This window comes from Crotalus tigris, unplaced genomic scaffold (genome assembly GCF_016545835.1).
Source record: "Crotalus tigris isolate CLP2741 ecotype Arizona unplaced genomic scaffold, ASM1654583v1 scf7180000024337.5909745, whole genome shotgun sequence".
NCBI lineage: Eukaryota > Metazoa > Chordata > Lepidosauria > Squamata > Viperidae > Crotalus > Crotalus tigris.
Window position 1 is genome coordinate 1469082 of NW_024100507.1, and position 27847 is coordinate 1496928.

The 27847-nt window shown below is 38.2% G+C and overlaps 1 protein-coding gene across 3 annotated transcripts; it reads left to right on the forward strand.

Moving 5' to 3' along the window:
• Positions 1-1612: 1612 nt before the first annotated feature.
• LOC120300017 lies at positions 1613-27108 on the forward strand. 3 transcript variants are annotated; one of them, XM_039325481.1, is made up of 5 exons: positions 1613-1929; positions 9328-9373; positions 10364-10573; positions 12551-12648; positions 23044-27108. In XM_039325481.1, the coding sequence occupies exons 1-5, from the start codon at positions 1873-1875 to the stop codon at positions 23074-23076; spliced, it is 444 nt and encodes a 147-aa protein (XP_039181415.1). In that variant the 5' UTR covers positions 1613-1872; the 3' UTR covers positions 23077-27108. The 3 variants fall into 3 exon arrangements, with proteins under 3 accessions (XP_039181415.1, XP_039181413.1, XP_039181414.1); XM_039325479.1 differs by lacking the exon at positions 23044-27108 and having other exon boundaries at positions 12551-13131; XM_039325480.1 differs by lacking the exons at positions 9328-9373; positions 23044-27108 and having other exon boundaries at positions 12551-13131.
• The last annotated feature ends 739 nt before the right edge of the window (positions 27109-27847 follow it).

Consider the following 27847-nt stretch of genomic DNA (forward strand, 5'->3'; position numbering starts at 1 on the left):
TACAGATAGAATCAGGGCCACCCAGATGAACCCCGAGGTGGCCTTTAGACTGCTAGTCTAAATCTTTCTCATAAAAAATCTTTCTACTGTTGTAGATGTTATAAAGTTTTATATAGTAATGACTCAACGGTTTAGTAGATGTTTAGTTTTTTTTTCTTTTCTTTAAAGTGCACAATCCAAGAAAGGCTGAATAACTCTGACTTGCCACGTACCATGGGTGGCAGGGATACTCCTTCAGAAACTACTAATTCACCTCAGAAACAGCCAAACAGGGGAAAAAATGTGGGTCAATACCCTATGTAATGATGACTCTGACTGAGGCTAACCAAACAAAATGGCCCCCAGCTCCTGGAGTTGATTGTGGTAAACAAATTGTGGGCCAACAGAGCAAGATTTCAGGATGTCCAGGCACAAGAAAATGAACTAAGCCTGGCAACTTTGGGAAAACTTTGGGTGTGACAACCAATTCCACGTGTCAACTTGGTTTTCCACCAATGTTTCTTGTTCCCCCTTAGTGGCACACATAGTCATTTAAAAGTGACTTACAGCCAGTTACAGTGTAATTGATAACAGGGATTGGTTTTATATATATATATATATGAACAGCATCGCCTCTATCAAGCTTGGGACACAGCAAAAAAAAAAGATTTTATATAAATGAAAGCTGTTGATTTTTTAATCAAAATTAATAGCCTTAATTGATTTAATTAATTGCCCAAAGTCATTGAGTCAAGCACCATACAAGTTTAATAAATTCAGCTAATATAATGTTGGCTTATGGAAGATATATATGCCACATATATGCATAGGTATGGCATATATGTTCTACACATTTGTGGAGAAGAGCAATTTTTTCAGCGTGTACATTCACTTTATTGCAAAAATCTCAATCCTAGTCCACTTTGACAAAAACTCGCTATTACAGGGAACAGTTACAGGTTTTTACTATTCTCCTAAACATTTTTTCCTTAAAATGTGTCCTGATTTTCTGCAATAAATTATGTATGTATTGCATGCTTTCTTTTTTCAACAGGTGTTGGTAACATGCAGTAGACAAGGAGTTAAAATTGTGCAAAATTTATATCTTTGTTTGTATCTATTCTAGCGTTTCAAAATTCAAGGTGATCTTCCTTCCAAGTAAATACCATGCATTTTAAAACAATACTTTCCCAGGTATTACTTCTCCTGTGACTATTTCTTTTATAGCTTCAATGATGAAAGACAAACACAACAATCTTTGTAAATTATTTATCCTGTTTGATGTGAGAGAAGAAAGAACTAGAGAACTGTCAATGAAAAGCAAATATGATTCTACACTAAGAGCTCATCTATTTAAAATGATGGAAGTATATATTTAAAAGGTTTAAAAATGAATGAAATTCAGCAGATATATGACCGTTTTTACACACAAAGATTTGAGGGACTACATTTCACTCAGTTATTATTGTAATATATTGGTATGCACTATTTGTTTCACTCCTTTTCACACAGAGATACCCACACACCCCTTCCTGGAATAATGGTATGCTCCAGGAATGCCACTCTAGACTAGAGGAAGTCACTTTTCCAGTGCAAAGGAGTTCTTTAACTATGCAGAGAGTAATTGCTGAAAAACCAGTTAGACTTGTTTGAAATAACTGGGGCCATGAACAGAAATACAGCTTTCAAGTCTAGGGAAAAGACAGTTTTTGACTGTTTTTTCCCTAGCCAGAAGGATAACTTACAGGTTTCTAGATTTGCACTGCACCAGCACAATGTTGTTTGAAAGTCTTTGAAATGCTTTGACGTTTACTAGCAAAGCTGACATACAAAAGGATTTCTGGGGCTGTCCATGCAGGTGCCTGAATATATTCCATCTCATTTTGATAAAAAATGGCCTTTTCCTGCTGCTTCACCTGTTGCCCTTTGTTTGCAGAGTCTCCAGGAGAGGTAAGAGAACAAGCTCAACAATCTAAATGGTAATGAAGTTAGACCAACCTATTTGGGAGGGGAAAATGAAGCTGGGAGGTGGGTTCTTAATGTCTTTGATGAGTAAGAGAATTTGAACTCTAGTAAACAGGTTGGAGGATGGAAAGGCCTTAGTGCTGGGGGTTACAGGTAGTCCTCTATTTACAGCTGTTACTCAGCTCAAAATTACAATTATAAATTGTGACAGTTGTTAAGTAACCATGTCTGATTTTATGAACTTTTTGGCAATTTTCATTAAGTGAAAGCGGCACTCATTAAGTGAGCCTGTTTTCTTTAATGGCTGTAGTTTCCCAGAAACTGGACATAAACACCTGTCATGGATCTGTTCTCGGAACTCACTCTGGATGTGAATTCAGAGGAGGAGGATGAGTTTGAGTCAGCAGAGGAAAGCATGGAGCCACACAATGGCCTGGATCAGGGCTCGGAGAATGCTAGCCTGACGAAGCAACCTCAGCTGGGTAATCGGATGAGTGACAGGCTGAGGCTGAATGAGGCGAGCCGCAGCTACAACAAGTTGTCTAGGAACTTCTGCTGACAGTTAGTGATGTCCTTGCACTCCCCCTCCTCCTGATCCAAAGACACGTAGGGCAGACAGGAGGCAGAACGCAATGCCAGTTGGCTATATTATACGTGAGGTGGCAACTTTGCCACTCATGAAGGGCTGCATTCGCTTCACCTACTTAATCCTGCCCTGAGAACTTGAGCATTGCTGGAGTAACATTCCCAGTTCTTTGCCTTGTATGTTCATGCCATGTATCCTGACTAGTTTGACTTGTGGATTGTTTCCCTGGATTTTGTGTGTGCCTGTTTGGACTCAGTTAACCTTATGCTGAGCTTGGAATCCAAACCTGCGCAGCATGGGTACTTTCTGGGGACCTGCTTGGGGGGGTTTGAATAAACACCTTTAGAACTTTTGCTGTGTATGCATGTGTATGAGGGGACTAGGGCAGTACAAACACCAGAAACTGGCAAAAAAAAAAAAACGGCCAAAAATTGTGGTAACCTAACCACAGGATCCCCTTTATGGATTACTGCCTTGTCGTGGCGAAGGGGCTTGCGTAACTCAATGAAGCTATAAGCTATGCCATGCAGGGCCACCCAAGACGGACAGGTTATAGCAGAGAGTTCTGACAAAATGTGATCCACTGGAGAAGGAAATGGCAAACCACTCCAGTATCTTTGCCATGAAAACCCCATGGAAAGTACTAAAAGGAAAAAAGATATGACACTGGAAGATGAGTCCCTCAGGTCGGAAGGTGTCTAATATGCTACTGGGGAAGAGCAGAGGGCTAGTACTAGCAGCGCCAGAAAGAATGAAGCGACTGGGCCAAAGCCGAAAGGACGCTCAGCTGTGGATATATCTGGTGGTGAAAGGAAAGTCCGATGCTGTAAAGATTTTTTCTCCATAGGAACCTGGAATGTAAGATCCATGAATCAAGGCAAGCTAGACGTAGTCAAAAAAGAGATGACAAGACTGAACATCGACATCTTAGGAATCAGCGAACTAAAATGGACAGGAATGGGTGAATTTAACTCAGATGACCATCAGGTATACTACTGTGGGCAAGAATCCCTCAGAAGAAATGGAGTAGCCTTCATAGTCAATAAAAGAATAGGAAAAGCAATACTGGGATACAATCCCCAAAATGACAGAATGATCTCAATTCGAATCCAAGGCAAACCATTCAATATCACAGTAGTCCAAATCTATGCCCCAACCACTGGTGCTGAAGAGGATGAAATTGACCGGTTCTATGAAGCCCTACAGCACCTTATAGAATTAACACCCAAAAATGATGTCCTTATCATCATGGGGGATTGGAATGCTAAGGTAGGAAGCCAAAAGATAACCAGAATAACAGGCAAGTTTGGCCTTGGAGTACAAAATGAAGCAGGGCACAGGCTAATAGAATTTTGTCAAGAGAATACGATGGTCATAACAAACACTCTTTTCCAACAACCCAAGAGATGGCTCTACACATGGACATCACCAGACAGTCAACATAGAAATCAGATTGACTATGTGCTCTGCAGCCAAAGATGGAGAAGCTCTATACAGTCAGTAAAAACAAGACCAGGAGCTGACTGTGGCTCAGATCATGAGCTTCTCGTTGCAAAATTTAGGCTTAAATTGAAAAAAGTAGGGAAAAGCACTAGGCCACTCAGGTATGAACTAAATCATATTCCTGATGAATATACAGTAGAGGTGACAAATAGATTTTAGATCTGATAGACAGAGTGCCTGAAGAACTATGGATGGAAGTTCGCAACATTGTACAAGAGATAGCAACTAAAACCATCCCAAAGAAAAAGAAATGCAAGAAAGCAAAATGGCTGTCTGAGGAAGCTTTGCAAATAGCTGAGGAAAGAAGGGAAGCGAAAGGCAAAGGAGAAAGAGAAAGATACACCCAATTGAATGCAGAATTCCAGAGAGTAGCTAGAAGAGATAAGAATGCCTTCTTAAATGAACAGTGCAAAGAAATAGAAGAAAACAACAGAATAGGGAGGACCAGAGATCTCTTCAAGAAAATTGGAGATATGAAGGGAACGTTTCATGCAAAGATGGGCATGATAAAGGACCAAAATGGCAGAGACCTAACAGAGGCAGAAGAGATTAAGAAGAGATGGCAAAACTACACAGAAGAACTATACAAGAATGAGCTTAACATCCCAGATAACCACAATGAGATGGTCATTGACCTCGAACCAGACATCCTAGAATGTGAAGTGAAATGGGCCTTAGAAAATCTGAGCAACAACAAAGCTAGTGGAGGTGACAGTATTCCAGCTGAGCTATTCAAAATCTTAAAAGACTCTCTTTAAACAAGTAAAAGATCAAAGGCAAACTCACATTAAGAGAATTTATGGGGTGCTAGTAGAACTGGACTCAGAACCAGAACTAATTAAAGAATGTATGATTAAATGGGCACAAAATTTTGGTGAACCAGTTCTACTAGATACCTGGGAAACCATCTGGGTGAGGAATGTTAAATTTACACAAGCCCAGAACTTAAGGGAGAATTTTTACAAAATGTTTTACAGATGGCACCTTGATCCACAAAAAATGTCCCGTATGTATCCTGACTTACAGCCTAAATGTTGGAGATGTGGTTGTTTGGATGCTACTTATTATCATATTTGGTGGTCGTGTAAAAATATAAAAGTTTTTTGGATTAAGATATGGTGGAATATTCAAAGAATTTTTAGAAAGAGGGTAAAATTTACCCCACAATTGTTTTTGTTAGGTATTGTTACTGATTGTGATGCTAAGGAAGTTATATTGATGTTAAATTTGATTACGGCTGCTAGGCTGTTAGTAGGTCAATATTGGAAGAAGGGATCTTTGCCTACCTTGCAAGAGTGGTTTTTTAAAGTTTCTTATTTGGCGGAAATGGCAAAGATTTCGGCTTTCTTAAAGGAGCAATCGCAAGAGAAATTTTTTGCGGTATGGGAAAAATGGATAAATTTTATACAATATAAACTGGATATAAAAAAATATCATTTAGCTTTCTAATAACTTGTATATAAACTTTAATATTTTATAGATTGTATTTTTTATATCTCTTTTCTTCTTTCTCTTTTTTTATTATCTTTTTTCTTTCAAGTACTTTTTTCTTTTTAATACGTATGCCTTTTTTACATATATTTTATTGTTAATTATTTTATAAATTGTTTATGTAAGGTATTTAGATATATTTATAATTTATACTTTTTCAATTTTTTTAAGATTTTTAAAAATTTTAATTAAGCCTATATTCAGCTCTGGGAAGGTGAATGGGGATGGAGAGGGAGGGTTGGGGTGGGTGGGTTAGGGTTGTTTTTTGTTTTTTTTTTGCTTTTTGTAAAAATATCTAAAAATTTTCAATTAAAAAAAAAATCTTAAAAGACGATGCAGTAAAAGTGCTACACTCAATTTGCCAGCAAATTTGGAAAACTCAACAGTGGCCACAGGATTGGAAAAGGTCAGTTTACATTCCAATTCCAAAGAAAGGCAATGCCAAAGAATGTTCAAACTATCGCACTATTGCACTCATTTCACATGGTAGTAAAGTTATGCTTAAAATCCTACAAGCTAGACTCCAGCAGTATGTGGATCGAGAACTACCAGAAGTACAGGCAGGATTTCGAAGAGGCAGAGGAACTAGAGATCAAATTGCCAACATACGCTGGATCATGGAGAAAGCTAGGGAGTTCCAGAAAAACATCTACTTCTGCTTCATTGACTATGCAAAAGCCTTTGATTGTGTGGATCACAACAAATTGTGGCAAGTTCTTAAAGAGATGGGAGTACCAGACCATCTCATTTGTCTCTTGAGAAACCTATATGAGGGTCAAGAAGCAACAGTGAGAACCGACACGGAACCACTGATTGGTTCAAAATTGGAAAAGGAGTCCGGCAAGGCTGTATACTGTCGCCCTGCCTATTTAACTTATATGCAGAGCACATCATGAGAAAGGCAGGGCTAGATGAATCAAAAGTTGGAATTAAGATTGCCGGGAGAAATATCAACAACCTAAGATATGCAGATGATACCACTCTAATGGCAGAAAGTGAAGAGGAACTAAAGAGCCTCTTGATGCGGGTGAAGAAGGAGAGTGCAAAAGTTGGCTTGAAACTCAACATTAAGAAAACCAAAATCATGGCATCCGGCCCTCTCAATTCCTGGCAAATAGATGGGGAAGAAATGGAGGTAGTGACAGATTTTATTTTTCTGGGCTCCAAGATCACCTCAGATGGGGACTGCAGCCAAGAAATTAAAAGACGCTTGCTCCTGGGGAGGAAAGCTATGGCAAATCTAGACAGCATTCTAAAAAGCAGAGACATCACCCTGCCAACAAAAGTGCGTATAGTCCAGGCCATGGTTTTCCCAGTTGCAATGTATGGCTGTGAAAGTTGGACCATAAGAAAGGCTGAGCGCCAAAGAATTGAGGCCTTTGAACTATGGTGCTGGAGAAGACTCCTGCGAGTCCCTTGGACTGCAAGGCATTCAAACCGGTCAGTCCTAGAAGAGATCAACCCCGACTGCTCTCTAGAAGGCCAGATCCTGAAGTTGAAACTCAAGTACTTTGGCCACCTAATGAGAAGGAAGGATTCACTGGAGAAGAGCCTAATGCTGGGAAAGATTGAGGGCAATAGAAGAAGGGGACGACAGAGAATGAGATGGCTGGATGGAGTCACTGAAGCAGTAGGTGTGAATTTAAATGGACTCCAGAAGATGGTAGAGGACAGGAAGACCTGGAGGAACATTGTCCATGGGGTCGCGATGGGTTGGATATGACTTCGCAGTTAAGAACAACAACAACCACAGGATGCTGCAAAGAGCCATAAAATTGCACCTAAAATGTGATCATGTGACCACAGTGTTTGTGTCTGCAGCCATTGGAACTCTGGCATGGAGTAGCAACATGGCACCCTGTAGATCAGTGCTTCTCAACGTTTGTGTGATGGCGACCCCCGTCACACAAATGTGCCGCGCATGTGCGGCGCCGCCCCCCGAGGGGGAAATATGGTGGATCGCCTTGTTTGGCGACCCCCGAGAAATGGTCGATCGACCCCAAATGGGGTCGCGACCCATAGGTTGAGAACCGCTGCTGTAGATGTTTGGGCTACAAACCCAAACAATGTTTTGGTACAATAATCATAATGTGACTAACATTAGTCATATTTACTGAATATGGTGAGACACCCCAGGTATCTGGAGGGCATCTAGATCATTTCTTACATTTACACTGTTATGATTTATAGTATCATGCAACCATTGCTTAGGTATAAAGGCTATCTTATTTACTGATATATACTTTGGCAAAACAGAGCTGGAAATCAGCATAAATCATTAGTAAGGAAACAGTCCTGACAATTATTCTTGTTGGTCGAGACTGATGGGAATTGGAATCCAAAACCTTCTAAAAGCCTGTAAGAGGCCATGTGTTTGGCATAAATTCACAATGGAGGTGCAGGTTATGTGTGTTCTTTTGGAGATCTGTGAAGATCTGGCTCTTCCCCCATGCACTGGGCTAGGATGGAGGTTAAGTTGTCAGGATGTTTGGTCTGGTTCCTGGAGAAAGGATATCTTTGTTTTTAACTATGTTTTATGGATTGTTGTGAGCCACCTAGAGTCACTCTAAGAGATAGGCAGATATATAACTTCTGTACATAAATAAATACTTAGGGTTTCATACTCCAGTATGTGCAGAAGCTTGTAATCCAACATTCCTAAATCAGTTTTAGAAACTGGATCCTTATAGTATACAGGCATTGAATTTTGACTTAAGGGTCCTATATGTAGACCCTATTGCTTGGACTCTATTTCATCCTATAGGAGAGGCAAAGTCGCTTGCTGAGATAGACAGATATAGAAATCGAATAAATAAAGTTCTGTTTCAACAAAATTCTGACAGATATAGAAATCGAATAAATAAAGTTCTGTTTCAACAAAATTCTATCAGCCCAGGATCCCACTTCACTCTATAGTTATGAAGTAAATGATTAAATATATAATAGCAATAAAAACAGCACATAGACTTATATACCGCTTCAGAGTGGGTGGCTTACAGAGTCAGCCTATTGCCTTCAACAATCTGGGTCCTCATTTTACTGATCTCAGAAGGATAGAAGGCTGAGTCAACACTGAGCTGGTCAGGATCGAACTCTGCAGTGAGCAGAGTCAGCCTTCAATGCTTCATTCTAACCCAGAGTTCCCCAACCTTTCGGAGTTGGTGGTCCGGAGCGGGGAGAGGGGGTGAAAGAAGGGATGGTTTCGTGGGGTATATGTGAATACATACGCATGCATGAACACCCATTGCTTGCATGAGTGGGGCCATGAGCGCTTGTGCAAAAAGGGCCACGAGTGCCTGCAATGCTCGTGGTGCTGCTTCGGCCATGAATGCCAATGATATTTGCGGTGACACTTTCGCGAATTGGGCCATGAATGCCCGCGACACTTGCAATGATATTCATGCAAATTGGGCTCCAAACACCTGCGATGCTCACAGTGATGCTTATGTGAATGGGGCCACAAACATCTGTGACGCTCGCAGCAATATTTGTGTGAGTAGGGCTGGGCATGTGCATGCACCGGCCAGCCACTCACGTAGCCCAGAAGCCAATAGGCCATGGCCCGATAGTGAGCCACAGCCCACAGATTGGGGACCCCTGTTCTAACCATTGCGCTACTGCAACTCAGATATTAAGAGAAACAGCTCAACTTAGCAAAAGTTTAATAAAAGATGTAACATACTACAAAATAAGATATCTAGCTCTAGAAGCACAAAGCATCTGACTCCAAGGATTGGTAATCTCTGAAAAAATTGGGGGCAGGATGAATACATTTACTTTTAATAACTTATTTTTTTTCACAGAGGGAACCTCTGAATTCTCAGCATTCAAGAAAATGGAGCAGAAATGGTAAAGCTCTGGGTTATTTAAATGTTTTGGTTTTCTTTGTATTACAAATATGTTCAAAATTATAGAGAAATTATCATTAATTATAATTGAAATTGTAAGAAATCGTTTTGAAAGTATAGACTTTTTTCTCCATAAATCACAACTTTTAAACTATGTGAATGCATATTTGGTGTAATTGACCACATCTTGTCCAAATCTTATTTGCCTGCCTGCCTGCCTGCCTGCCTTCTTGCCTTGGTCTGTCTGTCTGTCTGTCTGTCTGTCTGTCTGTCTGTCTGTCTGTCTCTATCTATCTATCTATCTATCTATCTATCTATCTATCTATCTATCTATCTATCTATCTATCTATCTATCTATCTATCTATCTATCTATCTATCTCACTTGAATCACCAGAGCAGTGAAAAATGCAGTTTCAAGCTGAATGCTGGTTTCAATCTGATTTATATTATCCTTTCTGTAAATAGAAACAGATTGTTTTATCTTCTCCAAAATATTCTAGAAGTAAATGTTTTTTCATCTTTTTTGAACATCTTTTTTGAATGTAGGGAAACTGGAGTTTGCACATAAAAAGCTAAGTTTCCCCTTCTTTCCTTCTGGCATGTGCTGAAAATACTTCCAGCAAATGGATAAAGTATTCCATTGTTTGGAAAAATTGCAATTCTGCAAGTTTGAAAAATAAACTATAATCTAAACTGTGTTGTCATAGAATCACTGGTCTGATTTTAACTGGATAATTCAAGATTTAATTATGGCTTCATTTTTTATTTTGATAAAGGCCAATAAGGCCAATATCTTCCTGTAACAGCTAGGTAAGTTACAGGTAGGAGTTTCTATTCTAACTAGAAATGTTCTTAGTAAAGAAATGTCTAAAGATTCTATCTCAGAGCAAAGAATAGAGGAAATTATCGCGTTCCTATTAATGACTTAGCGACTCTTACTTATTTTTTGATATTGTATTCAAAATAGCACCGTGGCTTCTATTTTTCTAGTTAATTTCACCAAGGGGAAACCGCTTACCATGAAACGAGTCAATGTGCCTGAACTGGATGCACTGTTCAACAGCATTGCTGAGACCTTCAATAAGCAGCAAGATCATTGTTTGTCTCTCCAAGAAGCTATACAGACCTTAAGAAATTCCTATGACTGTTCACCCACAAGCAGCCTTTCTGTCTGCATAGAGAAGATCTTGCAGGAACATAGTAAGTTGGTGGGCAATTAATGCTGGAGAACAGTTAGCTTTAAGGGAGAAAATGTTGGTGTACAGGATGGCCAGCAAGAATATACTTTATCCTCTTGTTCTTGTGGTGCTTAGCTACACTAATAATAATTCAAAGGATTGGAACAGGGGCTGATCCAGTCTAGGTTCACACTGTTTTTTAATACTCCATCATACTCTCTATATTTAAAATAGAATCAGTCCACCCAAACAGAAGACCAAGACTGCAGAGAAAGTTCTTTGTTCTCTAGGATGGAATGAATCCATAGCCTACTAGTATTCGTACTGATTCCTGTATAAATGAATGCTTCACATTTACAGTGCAGAAAGCAGTTGTGCTACGTTGGACAACAAATCAAATCAAATATATTTATTACAATATTTGAGAATAAAGCATGTTCTGATAATACATGTTCAGACCTACCCACTGGGCACCGTAATAGTGGTGATAGTTGATAAGAATGTGTGGATTTGGAAACATCCACTTTATTCTTACTGTCCACTTAAACAGAGCAGTGTTCTGCACCATGGAATAGTTTTTAGCATTTTAAACATCCACCACCTAAGTTTAAGAACTTGCACTTGGGCAGTGATACTTATGAGATGGAAAAAAGTCTTCCTCCTTGTTCCTGTGTTAATGATATGATCTTACTTTCCAAGATGTTCTCCCTTCACCAAGATTTATTGGAATGCCCAGATTGCAAGTAATGATTCCACTGTTACCATCAGACATATTCTGAGTGTGGCACAAAAATAGCAGTGAAAACGATAATCTAATGGATAGCCATGACTTTCTACAGAATTGCACAACCAAAATCCTGTGTTGTGCCTGACCCTCAAAAGCATTAAGGCAACGACAGAAATTCCAATAGTGGTTACCAAGCTATAATACTGAATGTCATAGCAGAAAAATAATAAAATACCTGATTGGGGGAAAAAATCCTATTAACTTATGCACTGTCCAGAAAAATTGTAACTGTAGTGGTATAAAAATATTGTAATATAAGTAGATATATAAATAACTAATTAATTTGATTTAAATTTAAATGACTTGGGCCCACTCAGTATTTTTTGGAGCATGGAGCCCCTTTTATTCATCTTGACCTTCAGGTAAGAAAACAATGCTTTATGTTATTGATAGCTCAATCCTAAAACTTTCATCCACCAATGAGGTTTTTGGAAAGAAAAATAGTGAAATATCATGCTCTTGTTACTGCTCCTAGACAGATTGCTCAGTGCTATTATTCTAGACTGATTAATTACATGGTTCAAAATCCAAGATTCAGATTCTTTTTGCAGGAGAAAATTGTTTACACTAATCAATTCAGCTTGATTGTCTGCCTCAATAAATTACCAAGATGCTAAGGATTTTAGATTTCCGTTTCCTGGATGAATATATTCTACTGCTTGGATTGCATGTCAAATGAAATTATTCTTTAGATTTACCTTCCTGTATATTATCCCTTCGTGTGCCTTTAAAGCTAATCTTACCTTTGTAATGCCTACTTTCCAAAGGAATGCCAAGAAGAAGAACTGCCCACTGTTTGTGAAATCTACAATAAGAAAGACAAGAAATGAGTTCAGAATTTACTCATAGGGAGACTTATCAAGTATTTTATCATTTTATGCTAGATGAGTAGCAGGAAAAAAAAAATCTAGGGATTACCTATAAAACCCACAAGAATGGTTTCACAGAAGATCACCCCTCTGGTGCTATGCCAAGGATTACAAGCAAATGGCTTGGCTAATCTTGGCTTAATATTACCAAATTACTATTACGTCTCTCTTACACATGCCTATAAATGTATGTATTCACCTATGTCCCTGACAAATAAAGTAGAAATAATTAGATTTCATGGCATTGTGATATCTTTGATAGTTGGCCATTATTTGAAGCTTTCCTGAGACTCAAACAATTTATCCTAATCACTAATTTGAGATTAACATCTTTGTTTTTCAGGTGCTTACAATGTCCAGGTGTGTATGGAAGGATACAGGTTTTGGCTAGAGGTGGGAATGGAGGAAGTCCCTAAGAAACTGAAGCAGACACAGCAGCAGGTGGGGAAACTGAACTTTGCCACCAAAGGAATAGTTAGTACAACAATAGAAGAAATGATTAGCTCAGTTCATCTTTGCCAGGACAGTTTGATGGAGAAAGTGAAAGACTCATCACCCGAGTACCTAGACTGGATACGACTAGAAAGCAACCTGAAAGAAAATATTGAGAACATAAATCAAGCACAGAAGTATTCAGAGGAGTATAAAGAAGAAGCCAATTATGTGCTGATGAGTATGGCAAAATCAGCAAACTTGACTCTGTAAAAAGAATGAGCAAGTTGCATTCTATTTTTCTTATCCAAAAGATTCATCAAGTTGCAACAGAAAAGCCCATGGAATATAATTTGGCTACACAAGCTTTTTTTATATTTAGATGTTAGAACAGACATGTCAAACACAAGGCCCGGGGGCCGGATGCAGCCCACAAAGTGGCTTCATGTGGCCCGTGAAGCCATCCTGGAAACAGTGAGGGAACGGCCCCCGCTGCCTTGGCCCTGGCCCAGGCCAGCCGGGAGCCAATGTACAATTTTGTGGTGGCCATCTTGGCACTTGCCCCGGTGGACCATGCCTTGGCACTTTCCCCAGTCCCACCCCCTTCTGCCAGAGACCCTCAGATCTGTCCCACTCCTGCCCAGGCCCCCATAGGCACCCTTGACGTGAATGATGTAGGCCACGCCCACCCAGTAGGCCACACCCACTCCATCCACGCCCACCCAGTAGGCTGCACCCACTCTGGCCATACCCACCCACCCCCTCCCAGGGCAATCGCAATGCTGATGCGGCCCTCAGTGAAATTGAGTTTGACACCCCTGTTTTAGAATATGCTCAGAAATGTCTTATAGAAATGCCCATGGTCTCCAGAAACAAAATCAATATTTTCTGAATATAAATCTTAAATATTCAGTTAGTGACAAAAATTAAGTAGCAGATTGGCTCTGGATAGATGCTGCTTTTCTTATGACATCTGTCTTTAGCAAAGAAATAGGGCACTCTAAATGCTGTTGTTTCAAAAAGTGTTCTACATGTAAAGGAAAAAGAGATGATAAATAATAATGAAGCTGATTCACAAACGTTTCTTGAGTAAAAAGTTTGTTTTTCTTCAGGATGGACAGAGGCTTTCACATCACAAAGTTTCTAACCCAATCAAGCTATTTTTAGCTTAAGGGAAACATCTTCTCTGGAATTATAGACCAATTTCTTTATTGAACAATGATTGTGAAGTGTTTTCATCAATTTTGGCAGGCAACCCTAAATGTTCTTAGAGAGTTCATTCATGAAAATCAATGTTAATTGTCTACCTAAAAGATATTTTTTTTAAAAAAAATGTGAGAACCATGCTGGATGTAACAAAGAGACTTCAACAAAGTAGTGAAAAACAAGCTGCACTGATATTCTTAGGCTAAGAAAGCCTTTGATAATTTCAACTGCTCCTTTTTGTTTAAAGTTTTGGAAGACATGGGCTTCAGTAACAACATTATTCAAGGAATCAAGTTGACATATACATCTCTGAAGGCTTAAATTATGGCTAATAGTAATTTGATTAAGCCAAAAAAACGGGCAATTTTTTGGGGATATAATATACACTTGAATCAATAGGAATGCATGTGGAAGAAAGGATTGAAATGTACAATTAAATTATAACCTTAAAGAGAATTTTTGTATAATGATATATTGCTAATAGTTGATAAACTGTCAAAAATATACAAGGGAATTTCAAATATTTGTTGGAAATGTAATTAAACTGACAGCATTTTTTTTCTTTGGTGGACATGCACCAAAGTTAGAAAATATTGGGATCAAGTTTGCATTCTGTTTCAGAAGATTTTAAAGATTTTAAAAGTGAATGTACAATTGAACCCAGAGACCTTGCTTTTATATATGAAAAGAACAACAAAATTTTTATATGCACAAAAGGTGGAAGGACTTATAATTACCTATAATGGAAGAATGGATGGTGAAGCTGATGGAATTATTATTATTTTTTTTTATTTTAATGCAGAAAATTTGGAAGATCAATGTGATTCATATATTTTTAGATATTTGCATTTGGTGATGTATTTTTGGCACCTAGTTTTTTTGAGAGGTTGGAGAAAATGTTAAAAAAATCAAGATGGTGCCAGGACTGAATGATTGAAGACCCATCCCATCTTTTTTATATAAATATTTTATTAATTTTATAGTTTTACAGTCAAGTACTTAATAGGCAACATGTTGTCTGGGTCCATTAGTAATTCAGTGGTATATATTAACTTCTTCAATCTAGATCCAATATTGCACCATCAAATGTTTCCTCTCTTCTTCCGGTAGTACCTGTTTTCTCACAATAGGCAAATACAGTTCTTATTGTTATTAGTAAATATACAATTGAATATCAACATATTTGTTACATTTTTCTCATAATATCAATAATATCAGTTTCTAACCAAAACATATCTTAATTGCATTTGCACTTAATATCCATATGTTCAATCAATATCCTGTTTTTGCTTTTTTAAAATTTTGATTTCCCACCAGTGTTCAAAATGTCTCTATTGTTTATAATTTCAAAATAAGTTATATTTGGGTAACCAAAAGCTTCCCTTATTCAAATTTCTTAGTGTTTTCCTGTTTCCCTTTTTATACCAAAATCTAATATTCTAGATATAAATCTAATAGAATAGAATAGAATAGAATAGAATAGAATAGAATAGAATAGAATAGAATAGAATAGAATAGAATAGAATAGAATACAGCTGGAAGAGACCTTGGAGGACTTCTAGTCCACCCCCTGCTTGAGCAGGAGAACCTATATTGTTTCAGGCAGGTGGATGTCCAGTCTCTTCTTAAAAATCTCCAGTGATGGAGTGCCCACGATCTCTTGGGGCAAGCTGTTTCACTGGTTGATTGTCCCCAGTGACAGGAAATTTCTCCTTAGTTCCAGGTTGCTTCTCTCTTTGGTCAGTTTCCAATCATTGTTTCTCATCCTTCCATTTGGTGCTTTGGTGAACAACCTGCCCCCCTCTGCCTTGTGGCAGCCCCTCAGATACTGGAACACTGCTATCATGTTTCCCCTATTTCTTCTTTTCCTTAGACTAGCCAGACTGAAATCCCGTAGCTGTTCTTCATATGTTTTAGTCTCCAGGCCCCTGATCATCTTAGTCCCAAACTCCCAACATCTTTTTTGTGGTATGGTGACCAAAATTGGCTACAGTATTCTAGGTGTGATATTACTAGGGCTTTATAAAGCGATAATAGTACTTCTTGTGATTTTGATTCTATGCCTCTGTTTATATAACCCAGGATTTTGTTAGCTTTTTTGGTTGCTGCTGCACACTGCTGGCTCATAGTCAAATGATTGTCCACTAGGACTTCAAGATCCCTCTCACAGTTACTGTTTTTGAGCCAGGTCTCACCCAATCTGTATTTGTGCCTTTGGTTTTTCCTGCCTAAATGTAAGACTTTGCTTTTCTCCACATTGAAACTCATTTTGTTGGATAGGGCCCATTGTTCAAGTTGGTGAAGATCTTTTTGGATCCTGTGTTTCTCTTCTGGGGTGTTGGCTACTCCTGCTAGTTTGATGTCATCTGCAAGTTTAATGATTTCCCTTCTATTCTCTTATCTAAGTCATTGATGAAGATATTGAAGAGTACTGGGCCTAAGACAGAACCTTGTGGTACCCCACTACTTACTTCTCTCCATGTGGATGTAGTGCCATTGAGGACTACTTGTTGAGTACAGTTTGTTAGTCAGTTAGAGATCCAGGTGGTAGTGATGTTGTCTATCCCACCCTTTCTTAGTTTACCAAGGTGTAGGTTTTGGTCTACCTTATCAAATGCTTACTGAAGTCCAAGCAGTGGTGGGATTCAGCCAGTTTGCACCACTTCAGCAGAACTTGTAGCTAATTTTTTGTTGCCTAGGCCCAGCATCCACATAGAGAACCGGTTGTTCACATATTTGAATCCCACCACTGAGTCCAAGTATACTATGTCCACTGAGTTTCCCCAGTTGCCTCACTGGTAGCTTTCCATTGCTGCCAGCCGCCTCCTTTTCGTTTCCTCCAGCTGTCTCACCGATCCTCTGCTTCGCCAGGCTTTCAGGTAACCCTCTGTTGGTCTAGAGGTTCTCTGGTGTCCTCTTTATACTGCACGGCCACCTGTTGGATGTGGGGGGTGCTCCAGTTCCGGTTCGCTGCTCTCAGTTGCTTTCTCTCTCTTTTTTTTTTTTCTTCCCTGCCTTGAGCTGCTTAGCTGTGCTCCGGAGCTGGCTCTCTTGTTCTCTGCTTCCGGCTGCCTCCACATTTAGCCGTTCATCCACTGTGCTCCTGTTTGCTGGTGTTTTCCTTTCTAGTTTATCTTTCTAGTTATGATAGTATTTCCATTTCTAGCAATTATCTATTTTTCATCATATTCAAACATCTAGTTAATAATATAATATCCCATCTAATAGAGGGTTGGAAAAAATGTCAAAAAAATCAAGATGGTGCCAGGGCTGAATGATTGAAGATCCACCCCATCTTTAATGCATTGCCATACTTTATTTTCTATCTAGTTGTAAGTGGTGCAGTATGATAGCAGTTGGGTGCTGTTAGAAAGCAATCCTGTGTAGTATGAACAATACATCTTTTAGTCACACTGTGATAATTGATTGCTCATTGCGTAGGATTTTATTAATTCAGGATCAGTGTTAGAAATTAAATTAATGCAGAGACAGTATAATCAAACTACAATGAGTGTTGATGTTTATTTTGTTCTAAAATAATAGCCCATTTATGTGTGCCTTTTTAAATAAAAAATACCAGTAAAAAGATATTTTATTCTCCATAATTCTGAAAATCATGAAAATGCTGTATCAGTCATTTTTTTTAAGATGAGCTGTTTTAAGAATTTGGAAAGGCACCACAATATGATTCTAGAAAAATTGCAAATACTTTTTTTTTTAAATTATGCAATCTAAATTGAAAATAAATTTTGGAAAAATCTTAAAAGAAAAAGATAATTTGATGAAGTTAGTGCTGAACAAAATTCCTAGAGTTTGAATGAAAAAGAAAATATCAAAATATATACCACAAAACAATCTTTGTATAATGAGCCGGAAAGTATATTATACCAAGCACTTAGATGATATATATTAAGTGCTACTTAATTCATGTTATTTGCTTAGTAGAATACTTTATAAATACTATCAGATAACCCAAATAATTGAAACTTATTATTGCATATGCTACTATGTTCAACAGTCATGTAACAGCATGGATAAACCCAGCATATATCTGCAGACATTAAATGTGAATAGCTATTTTTTTTCTCTCAAACCACACAGCAAGCAATGTAGCAGTACTTGTACATGAAAATAATATCTTTAATGGAATACTTATGAGGTATTAGTTTTCTGTGTCTGAGAATTTTCACATCGTCAACGAAGTCTATAATTACCCACAGGCTTGCCACAAACCTCATAATCATTATGTATTTGACTCAGTCCAATGCATCCAGACATTTCTTAATATACAGAACATACATTATGGAATCACTGAGACACCCATTCTGGTTTTCTTTCAGGAATAAATACTTTCATACTACAGAAGAGCTCAATTCTTTGCTTCTTCTGTCTATTTCTATGCTTAAAGTAGGTCTGCTGAATGCAGTTTTTCAAAGTGCACTATGTATTCTTTACCTTCTTCATGTTTCCTTATACCAGATCTTTTGCCTAGCTATTATTACAAATAACTGAAGGTGACAAACATACCTAACACTCCTTCCTCCTTCTAGTTTCCCCACAACCACAACCCTGCAAGGTGGGCTGGGCTGAGAGAAAGTGACTGGACCAAAGTCACCCACATGGCTTTCATGGCTAAGCCAGGGAGGGAAATAAATACGACACATTTCCTGTAGCTCATGAAAGTACTTATTTATTAAATGTATTTATTTATTAAACCAATTTATATAGTTTCCCATCTCACAAAACAAGTGACTCTGGGAAGCTCCCCTCTGTCCCCCTAAAACAAAGGGAAAAATAAGGAAACCCAAATAACTGCTTTCCCCTTGACCTCTTCCATTGAACCTTCCCATTACATTGCTGCTTGCTCTGTCCTTTTGCTTGCTCAATTAGTTGGGTGATTAGTCTCTTCCAGACAATTCTGTTATTTCAAAGCCTTCACCTTGCTCCAAAGGCGCTGCCCTCAAGCTTTCATACTATGGAGAAGAGATGTATTTTTATATAATGGCTCTCTATCCAAAGGCTTACAGGCCAGCAGATTATTACTTGGCAAGTCACTGAGCCAAAGCCTGTAAACCAAGCAGTCTGGAAGGATTCCCCATGCATAGCGCCAAGAAGCAAGAAGCAAATGATGCAGCCCACCCCTTTGTTGTGACTGATGTTAAACATTTCCTTTTCTGGAAAATGTATGAGGCTGGGAAAACAATGAAAGGAAACCTATGAGAATATGTTCCATGTATTCCAGCTCGACTTAGAAAAGCTTCTTCTTACAGACTTCCATTCCACAGTTGCCTAGCAGATATTAATCAACTAATTTCAACTTCAACTTGTTTCAGCCTGAAGGGAATATTTAACAGGGGATGTGGGTTAAGTATCTAGCTGACCTTGGTTGATCTCAAAGAGTTAAACTGGATTGGACCTAGTTAATATTTGGACGAAAGAAAAATAACAAATCTTACAGCTGAAGGCTGGGCTAGGAAATAAAAGCAGATCAAAACAAAAATCTCAAAAGTAGTTAAAATTACAAAGAGAATTTACATGGATGTGTCCATGAAGTTGTCTGAAACTGAACTCACTCAAAGTAGCTCAAGTTTTATAATTGGCATATTATGGCCATGTTTTCCTTTCACTCTCCACCACTTTATTGTATTTACTTGGTACCCTCTGTTCAGAAAGAGGCTTCCTGCTGTATTAGATTTGGGAGGCCTTTTAATTTAGTAAGGAATGACTGGGTATGGTTGGACACAGGAGCCACGTATAGTTATTCCTTGCATGAAAAAAGCAAAGAAATTATGATTACAAATTACAAGAAAATGCAAGGGCATTTAGCTGATGCTTGAGGTTGCACAGCCCTTCTTAAAGCATCATATATAGAGTGATAATTCTGCAATAGGGATGTTACCACATAGATTAAGTATCTAGAAGATTGGTCCCTTGCCCATCGGAGAGCATTTTGAGTACACACAGGCTTGGTCATCTCTTTCAAGTTTCTGTCCCTCAAAATTAATGGATTCCCCGGTTTTGTTCTAATAATTAGTTAGCCCTGTTGCCGCACAGGAAACAAATTACCATCTTGTCTTCAATGATATAAAGTGAGACACCGAAAATGAGTGAATAATTAATTGTCTTATGATTGGCCATACAAGCAGGGTTATGTTGGGAGCTATGAGGGCTGTTTTTCAAGGACTGGATGCACCACAGCATAACAAAAGTATACACAATGCTTTATTACAACACACACCTTTCCCAGGCTATTGCTTTGGATCAACTCCACCTTTCTAGGGCTCTCAAGCTGATATTGCCTCATAAATATGTCTTTCATATTCAGTCTTTTATGCTCCGTTCAGATAAAAGCCTATAAAGCAGCATTACAACCTTTACCTTTTTCCAAAAGTTCTTTCAGTAGTTGGGTTGAGGTGCCGTTTTCATGTGGTTACTCCTTTTCTACTTGTTGCAAAGCTCCAAACAGGACTCTCAGCAAGATATGCAGCTTGCCGTAGTTTGTGGTCCTGACAAAATGAAAGTTCTCTTGCCTGCTTGTAATAGCTGCCAAAATCTTCAGATGTCACCGCTTCCCCGTCTTTAGGCCTTTTGCTCACTACCTTGCCTGCAAAACACACACACACACACACACACACACACACACACACACACACCCCTCCTCACTCTGTCTTAGCATTTCCTTTTGTCAGCTAAGGACCCTGGATGGGGCGAGACTGTTTTTGGACATCCACATATCATTGAAATTGCTAGATGTGACTTTATAATTGTCACAGGTAGCTTTAACTTGGGCTTAGATGCTTGGGAAAAAAATGAGTGCAGGCAAGCTGGATGGGAAACTCTTCTGCCTTGTTGCAGCTGCTTTTTTAAACTGCAGACAGTAACTCCCACTTCACTCTCTTACAGAAGGATGGAATAATGGCTGGACTATAAAAAAAAAAATGCTGCTAGCAGAACACACCTCATAGGTCATAGAACACACGTTTTTAATATTAAAATTATACAAGTAAGAAAACTATAATATATATATGGGGAGGCATTGCCATAACAACTTGAATGCTATGTCTAGAACATGTTAAGAATTACCACTATGTATTATGATCAGCATTCTTATAAGAACCAATCAATCAAGGATGCTTTATGAAAAATGGTGATAATCCTAACATGGCCCTGGCCATTTCTTTCTAAACAATAAATTCTCATATCCCAAGATGCAAAAACACACAAGATAACTCTTCTTAATTTCATACACATAGCAATAAAGACAGCAATCTAGTAAGATAAGGTTCTGTTCGCTCCCTCCCGCCCTTTTTTTTTTTGACTACTTCAGCTTCTCCCAAATGACCAAGAAACAATAATAACAAGGCTTTTCAAGAAATGCAAAAGCAGAAAAGGAGAGCCTAGCTAAGTCATATATTTCAGGCCTGCGAATGGTGCATGGTGTAAGTTACTTTTGCCACTGCTGACTGTTTATTATGTTTGTCTGGTTGCCTGGGGAACTAGCTCACACCGTTTCATTCATTTTATAATGTTCCTGTAAATGTTAGGTAGGGCTGGGATTTATTATGCACTGTCAACACCTCAAATGGAACGCGCCACTGAGCTCCACTTACTTGGCAAGCTGCCGTTGCTTGGTCCTCTTTTTATTCTCAATAACTTTAAAGTAAAAAAAAAATATTAGCTTCAGGCATCCAGATTTCTACTATGCACGCAATCCAGGGTACACTTCTGCTTGCATTTATGATCTCCAACAATAAGTATAGGTGGTGAGATTCCCAGGGGAGCAATTTGTCAGGCGAGAACTGATGCCCAAATGGTCAAAGAAACATGCAAGTGAGCAAGCCAGCTCTCAGGGAATGGAATCTGTGACTGTCCTATGATTTGTAAGAGGTAACATTTTAGGGGAAAGAAGTAGGAACATGTTTACTGAGGGTGTTCCTCATCCTAACACACAGTGACCCCATCACCATCCATTCAACAACTTCTGTTGATTCAGAAGAAGAAGATAAATTAGTATGAGCAGTATATTTTGTTTTTATTTTCCTTCTTCATTCCCATACAAGATTGCCCTTATGTGGTTGGTATCAAGTACAACAGGCTTCTTTGGGAAGATGGGACAACTGACCTGGGATAAATATAGAAATGGCATTAGAAAGACCTCAGAGAACCTTTCCCCACTGCTTAATTGAATTGGTATCCATCCATTCCTGAGTGGGTAAAAAACAACTAGCATGAAGTACATTGTCCTCATTGCCAATCTCTGTCCTATATTATCTATTCCAAGGCACTGCAGTCACTTGATTTCCTCTAAAGTAATGGGTGATAGTGCTTAAGTCAGCCACTGAACAGTCTGGGAACAAAGGGAAAGAGATCATTTACTGAACTGTGATCCGTAACTTTCTATGGATGGCTGGTACTGCTAAAGATAACTTGTGCTTGTTACATAAAACATTGGGAATGAGACTAAGGCAATCTCATGGAGTAGAGAAGAAATTACAAGGGTACCATAATTACAACTTACACTATATAAGAAAAGAAACTGGATCAAGGAATTTTGGTAAGGAACAGACACCTTCACCATTTTAAGCACCGTTTGGCTCTTAGCAGTTAAGAATTCCTAGGAACATCCTAAACATTGCTTATCTCTGTATAGTAATAACTACTTTAAAATATCAAGAAATATTATTCAATATTTTGTTTGGTGTTTATTCACTTGTTCATGTTACTTCTGATGTGGAACGTACCAGTTCCACCTCTCATCCAGAAACATCTTTTTTAAAAATATTGTCATTAAAAGCTTAGTTTGTTTATAGATCTCTTCTTCCCCAATTCATAGGAATCAGTACAATATAGAGACCACTAGTAACTCCTTATATGGTTGAAGAATCAGACGAAATCCTTTAATTGCTTTTATAATTCTACACAATGCCTGTTTTAGACATTAGTCTTTAATTGAAAAACATACAGATATATAATTCACAAAGATGTATGGATACAGTGAAATAATGTACTGTATAGCCCACCAGTCTTTATCAGTCCAGATTTTAGAATTGCATGGCAACAATAAATCTTAAACTGAGTCAGCAAAATCACAGCCATTCTTTTTAATTATTCTACAGTTGCCTCCCTGTTTAATTTGAACACTATCTCTAGGAGCTTATGAGGTCTCCAACACTAATTTATTTTGTCTTGCTTAATCAGATCCACCAGAAGCAGAGCCCCAGTTTGTGCTGACAGCTTTCTAAAGCAAAGTTCTGGCACTATGTGAGAGAATGGAAAGAAAACACACATTGACTTGCAGAAGAGAGTAGGAGGACTCACCAAAGCACTTGTTGGCCAAGATCTGATTAAAACTGCAAGAAGCCAAGGTTCTAGGCGGAAAGGTGAGATTCCACAATATATTATATAAATGCACAGCTTTATGGCCCTCAAAATGCATTTCAGGAGAGACCTCAAATGACTTTGTAAAGTCTTGGTATATGATACGCACAAAGCATTAAAAAAGCAAACTTCTTGGCTTGTACTAGTTTTTAAAATGTTAAGTTTCATTTTTCTTTCTTTTCGTGCAAGTTGTCAAGATAAGATTTAATGTAAAAATAATGAATCATTCTTCATGTCCGAAGGAAAAAAAATCAGAGGTAACATAAATCAAGGAATGGGTTTCAAAAAAACAAATTTGTTAATGCACTTATAATTTAAGCGACATTCTGTTATTTTTGGTCCATAAGTTGTATTTATTAATATAATTGAAAAGTGAGGGAAAGGAAACAAAAGAAGTTCTACCCGATTTGCTTATTAGCCCCACCCCCACCCCCCAAAAGTACATTTTAGCTAAAGCAGCACAAATTCTGACATGGATACTTAATCTCACTCTTTTGTACCTAACTCCTTCTAGTGGCCTATCCCCAAGCCTCACATAGGCTCATGTATTGTGCCACGTTAGTCTCATCATTACTACTTCAGGGAATGTATGGCTGCTCATCTAAACTTTGGGCAGAGTTCAAGAATTAAAATACAAATGTCAGAGTACAAACAACAACACCCAAGAATAAAAAGACAACTTAATTCATAGATAACAAGAGCAGCAGCAGGAGAGCTCACCTAACCTCCTGAACTCAAGACCTCAGGAAACAACCAGATTTTCAGAGCCTTGCAAAACAGGTTTGGAGTCATTTGGATCTCCAGGAAGATGCTGTTCCACAAGGCAGGCACCAAAACCTCCAGAACTAGAGCCTTAACAGTCACAGCCACTCATTCTTGCCAGGCAAAGTCTGTTTTCCCCTAGTCGTCCTGCACAGCCTCCAAGCACTAGGAAAGGACCTTGTCAGCCCAGGGTAAAGACATACAACTAGATATCATCAGCATACAACATGCAGATGTTAAAATAGGAAGGTGGAGAAGGGGGAGTCCTGGGGCACCTCTCAAAGCAGAGATCTCAGACTTAATCTCTGCCCAGTATAAAGTATAAAGTGGAACTGGTTCTAGAGAAAGGAGGGGAACCACAGTAATAGAGTGCCTCTTACTCCCAATTCTTATGCTAGCCCAGAAGGATACCATGCTCAATGGTATAAAAAACAACCAAGGAGGGTCAGGATAGATATTCTACTCCCATCCCATGCCTACCAGGGGTCACTGACAAGTGCCATAAAGTAATCAGCATTATAACAAGAGCTGAATCCTAACTGAAAGAGGTCCACATAATCTCCTTCTTCCAGGTCCCTCACAAGCTCTAAACAAGTTTTCTAAGGAGAGGGCACCAGCTTCAAAGTGGATGTAACCACCCCTCCCAAAGAAAAGCATTCACCATTACTCCATCTTAATCAACCACAAGTATCAGGGATCCAAAACACAGGTCGCTGCGCTCATAGGAACTACCTACTAAGCTTTTTTTCCCACTTCTCAGTGTTCAAGCAATTCAGCACTCATAACATATAATGATTCAAAAAGCCAGATGTTTCACTTCTTCATTTTCTATGTATACATCAATCAATCAATCAGGTCTTTATTATGGTTATAGATCAGCATAAATGTATACATCAATTTATGAAGATTTGGAGTCCATGTCATAATCTGGATTCCACCTGATCACTTAGGCCATGATATCGACCAACAGAAAAATACAAAATTGCCGAGACATATGTGCATGTGTGTGTACAGTGTGTGCAAGTTAAATCAATAGAAATAATATACTTTTTCCTAAAGTTAAATAACTAAATTTAAATGGCAATATTTGCAAGAACAGGGCCAGACTAATATTACTGGTTCTCCTAGGAACTGCAAAATTCTACTACCCACGATCAATTTGCTGGAAAAAAAAGAAAGAAATAAGAAATAGGTTATAGGTCTAAACAGATTTATAGGTCTATTTAAAAATATTTATCATTTTAAATGCAGCTGTGTTGTCATTGACCACAGATAGACTGGTAAACTACTTAAAAAGAGAAAGACACATTACACAAAACAATATATCCAGAATGTTTAAAGAGCTTTTGTCATGCATGGTTTAACTTTGAAACATATTTTACTGAATCCCCATTTATTTTCTTTCTAACTTTTCTCTCTGTTTCCTTTCCCATCATTTTTAATCACCAAGGTACTTATGTAAATAGAAGTATTCCCTGTACTAAATGATGACTTCTTAGTAATGTAATGATGTTGAAATAAGCTAGTGCCCTCCAGATATTTTGGACTTCAGTTCCTTTAATCTCCATGACCATGGTCAAAGCCTTGGTATATTAGGGTTGAAGTCAAACACATCTAGAGAGGGCCTAGTTGGAAAGGTATTAATTGCCCAGAAACATCCAATAGCTCTCCATTGCTCCTTTATGTTGTTATCTGGATATTTAAGAAACCATTTTAATGCCTTCCCACTGTTTTCATCCACTAGTCTTGGTGTAGTTTAAAACAATCTGAAAACATCTTGATATTTGATCTAAAAAGTAAGGAACAAAGGATATCATTTCATTACTGCTTTACCTCAAGATGCCATTACAATGACACAAATCTTCTTAGTCTCATGCTGTATAAAAGGAAAATAAATTATTTGCATCTTTGCCCCCCCTGCCTGTGTCTTTAATTCCTATTCTGTATGTTTGTCTGATGATATGTAAGCAAAAAAATTAATCCAACTCTTTGAGAAAACAATTGAAAACTTGTTAAAGTTTCTGCAAATAGGAAAATTAGAAAATTCCAATATGGCTCCAGTGCTTTAAAAATGGCAGCAATCAGGGCCACTAATCTTGCTGCAGTTTCAAATGCATTAGATCTAAACAAATACATCAGTTCACCTGCAATTTCACAAGATCCACAACCTGGTGCAGAATATGGAGTATGAAAAGGTTCTTATGGGAGAGCTATCAGACTTACGTAACTGCTAATTATTAATTATTATTTTCCATCTCTCTTTACTTCCATGTAGTGATCATTTGGATTTTTGCAGCCCAGATTTCAGATGAGATTTTCAAATATTCTGTAACTATGTCTGTATGCAAAAATAATAAAACAACAAAAACACTGCAATCATATGAAATGCATTATGTGGGCATAACCTTTCAACCAGAGTAAACCAAATGAGGTCAGGATCTACTTGCAGTCTCTGATGTACATTAGGAAAAAAGACTGCTGAAATAGAAATAGTAATAACAGCTTTGGGGAAACTTAGCCCAGGTTGATGCTGGACCAAATTTCTGAACTGAGCATTCACAAAGACCTAGTTTCATAATTTTAAAGGTTATATTTTTATATAATTAAGTGCTCCACTCTTGAATTTTTATAGCTTTATTTATTTATTTGTTTGTTTATATTAGCTATCCATTTTACCACAAAATAACTCTGAGCAGCTTACAATCATAAAAAATAAAAATATGTATATATATTAATCCAATTACGGATGGGGACAGCAGAAACGGGGGGAGGTGGGATCTGTTATTAATCCATCAACCACCTCCACTATAATGGAAAATACCTTGTTTAGTAAAATAAAGTAGAGGTTGCTATTGTCCCCTCCTGAAAATATATGGGAATAACCAGTGGTGGGATTCAAATATGTGAACAATCAGCTCTCTGTGTGGATGCTGCTTCCAGAAGTCCATTCTGGGCCTGGGCAACAAAAAATTAGCTCCCCGTTCTGCCAAAGTGGTGCAAACTGGCTGAATCCCGCTACTGGGAATAACCCCACCACAGCCGACTAAAACATTTCACTCCTCTTAAATCAGGGAAGGGAACCTGCCTCCAGAAGTTGTGAATGCTCCAACACTGGAAGTTTTTAAGAAGAGACTGGAAGGGAGGGGGGGGGGTTTGGGAGGGGTGGGGGGTTTTTTTTTTTATATATGTATTGTTTAGCTTTATTTTTTTGTATATGTTGTCTCTTGTTTTGTATTCTTTTTTCTTTTTTGTAAAATTTATAAAACTTTTAATAAAAAAAAAAAAAAAAAAAAAAAGAAGAGACTGGACAGACATTTGTCTGAAATGGTATAGGATTTCCTGCCTGAGCAGGGGGTTAGACTAGATGACCTCCAAGGTCCCCTCCAACTTTATTATTATTATGGATCATCGCACAGTCAGCCAGATGTTCAGACTGGATTTGGCATTTTGTCTACCGATCGAGTCCTTACCCAGGACCTGGGATAGGCAGATGTGGATGTTTGATGGTATTACAGGTATCGTCGCAGGATGGAAGCAGTTCCTAGTAAGGCCGCCTTTTGCAATTGACTAATAGCGAATTTGTCAATGCCAATGGTGTTCAAATGGTGCTCCAGTTGGTTTGGGATTGCACCCAAGGAGCCTATTACTATTGGTACTACCCTTGCTTGCTTTTGCCACAGTCTTTCTATTTCTATTTGTAGGTCTTTGTATTTTGTTATCTTCTCCAGTTCTTCTTCTTCTTCTTCTTCTTCTTCTTCTTCTTCTTCTTCTTCTTCTTCTTCTTCTTCTTCTTCTTCTTCTTCTTCTTCTTCTTCTTCTTCTTCTTCTTCTTCTTCTCATTATTATTATTATTATTATTATT

Excerpts from the sequence above, each read along its gene's own strand:
- LOC120300017 (XM_039325479.1), top strand. The coding sequence starts at position 1,873 with ATGGCCTTTTCCTGCTGCTTCACCTGTTGCCCTTTGTTTGCAGAGTCT. Across the intron at positions 1,930-9,327 it reads TTGCAGAGTCTCCAGGAGAG|AGGGAACCTCTGAATTCTCA; the intron begins GTAAGAGAACAA and ends TTTTTTTCACAG. Across the intron at positions 9,374-10,363 it reads AAGAAAATGGAGCAGAAATG|TTAATTTCACCAAGGGGAAA; the intron begins GTAAAGCTCTGG and ends CTATTTTTCTAG.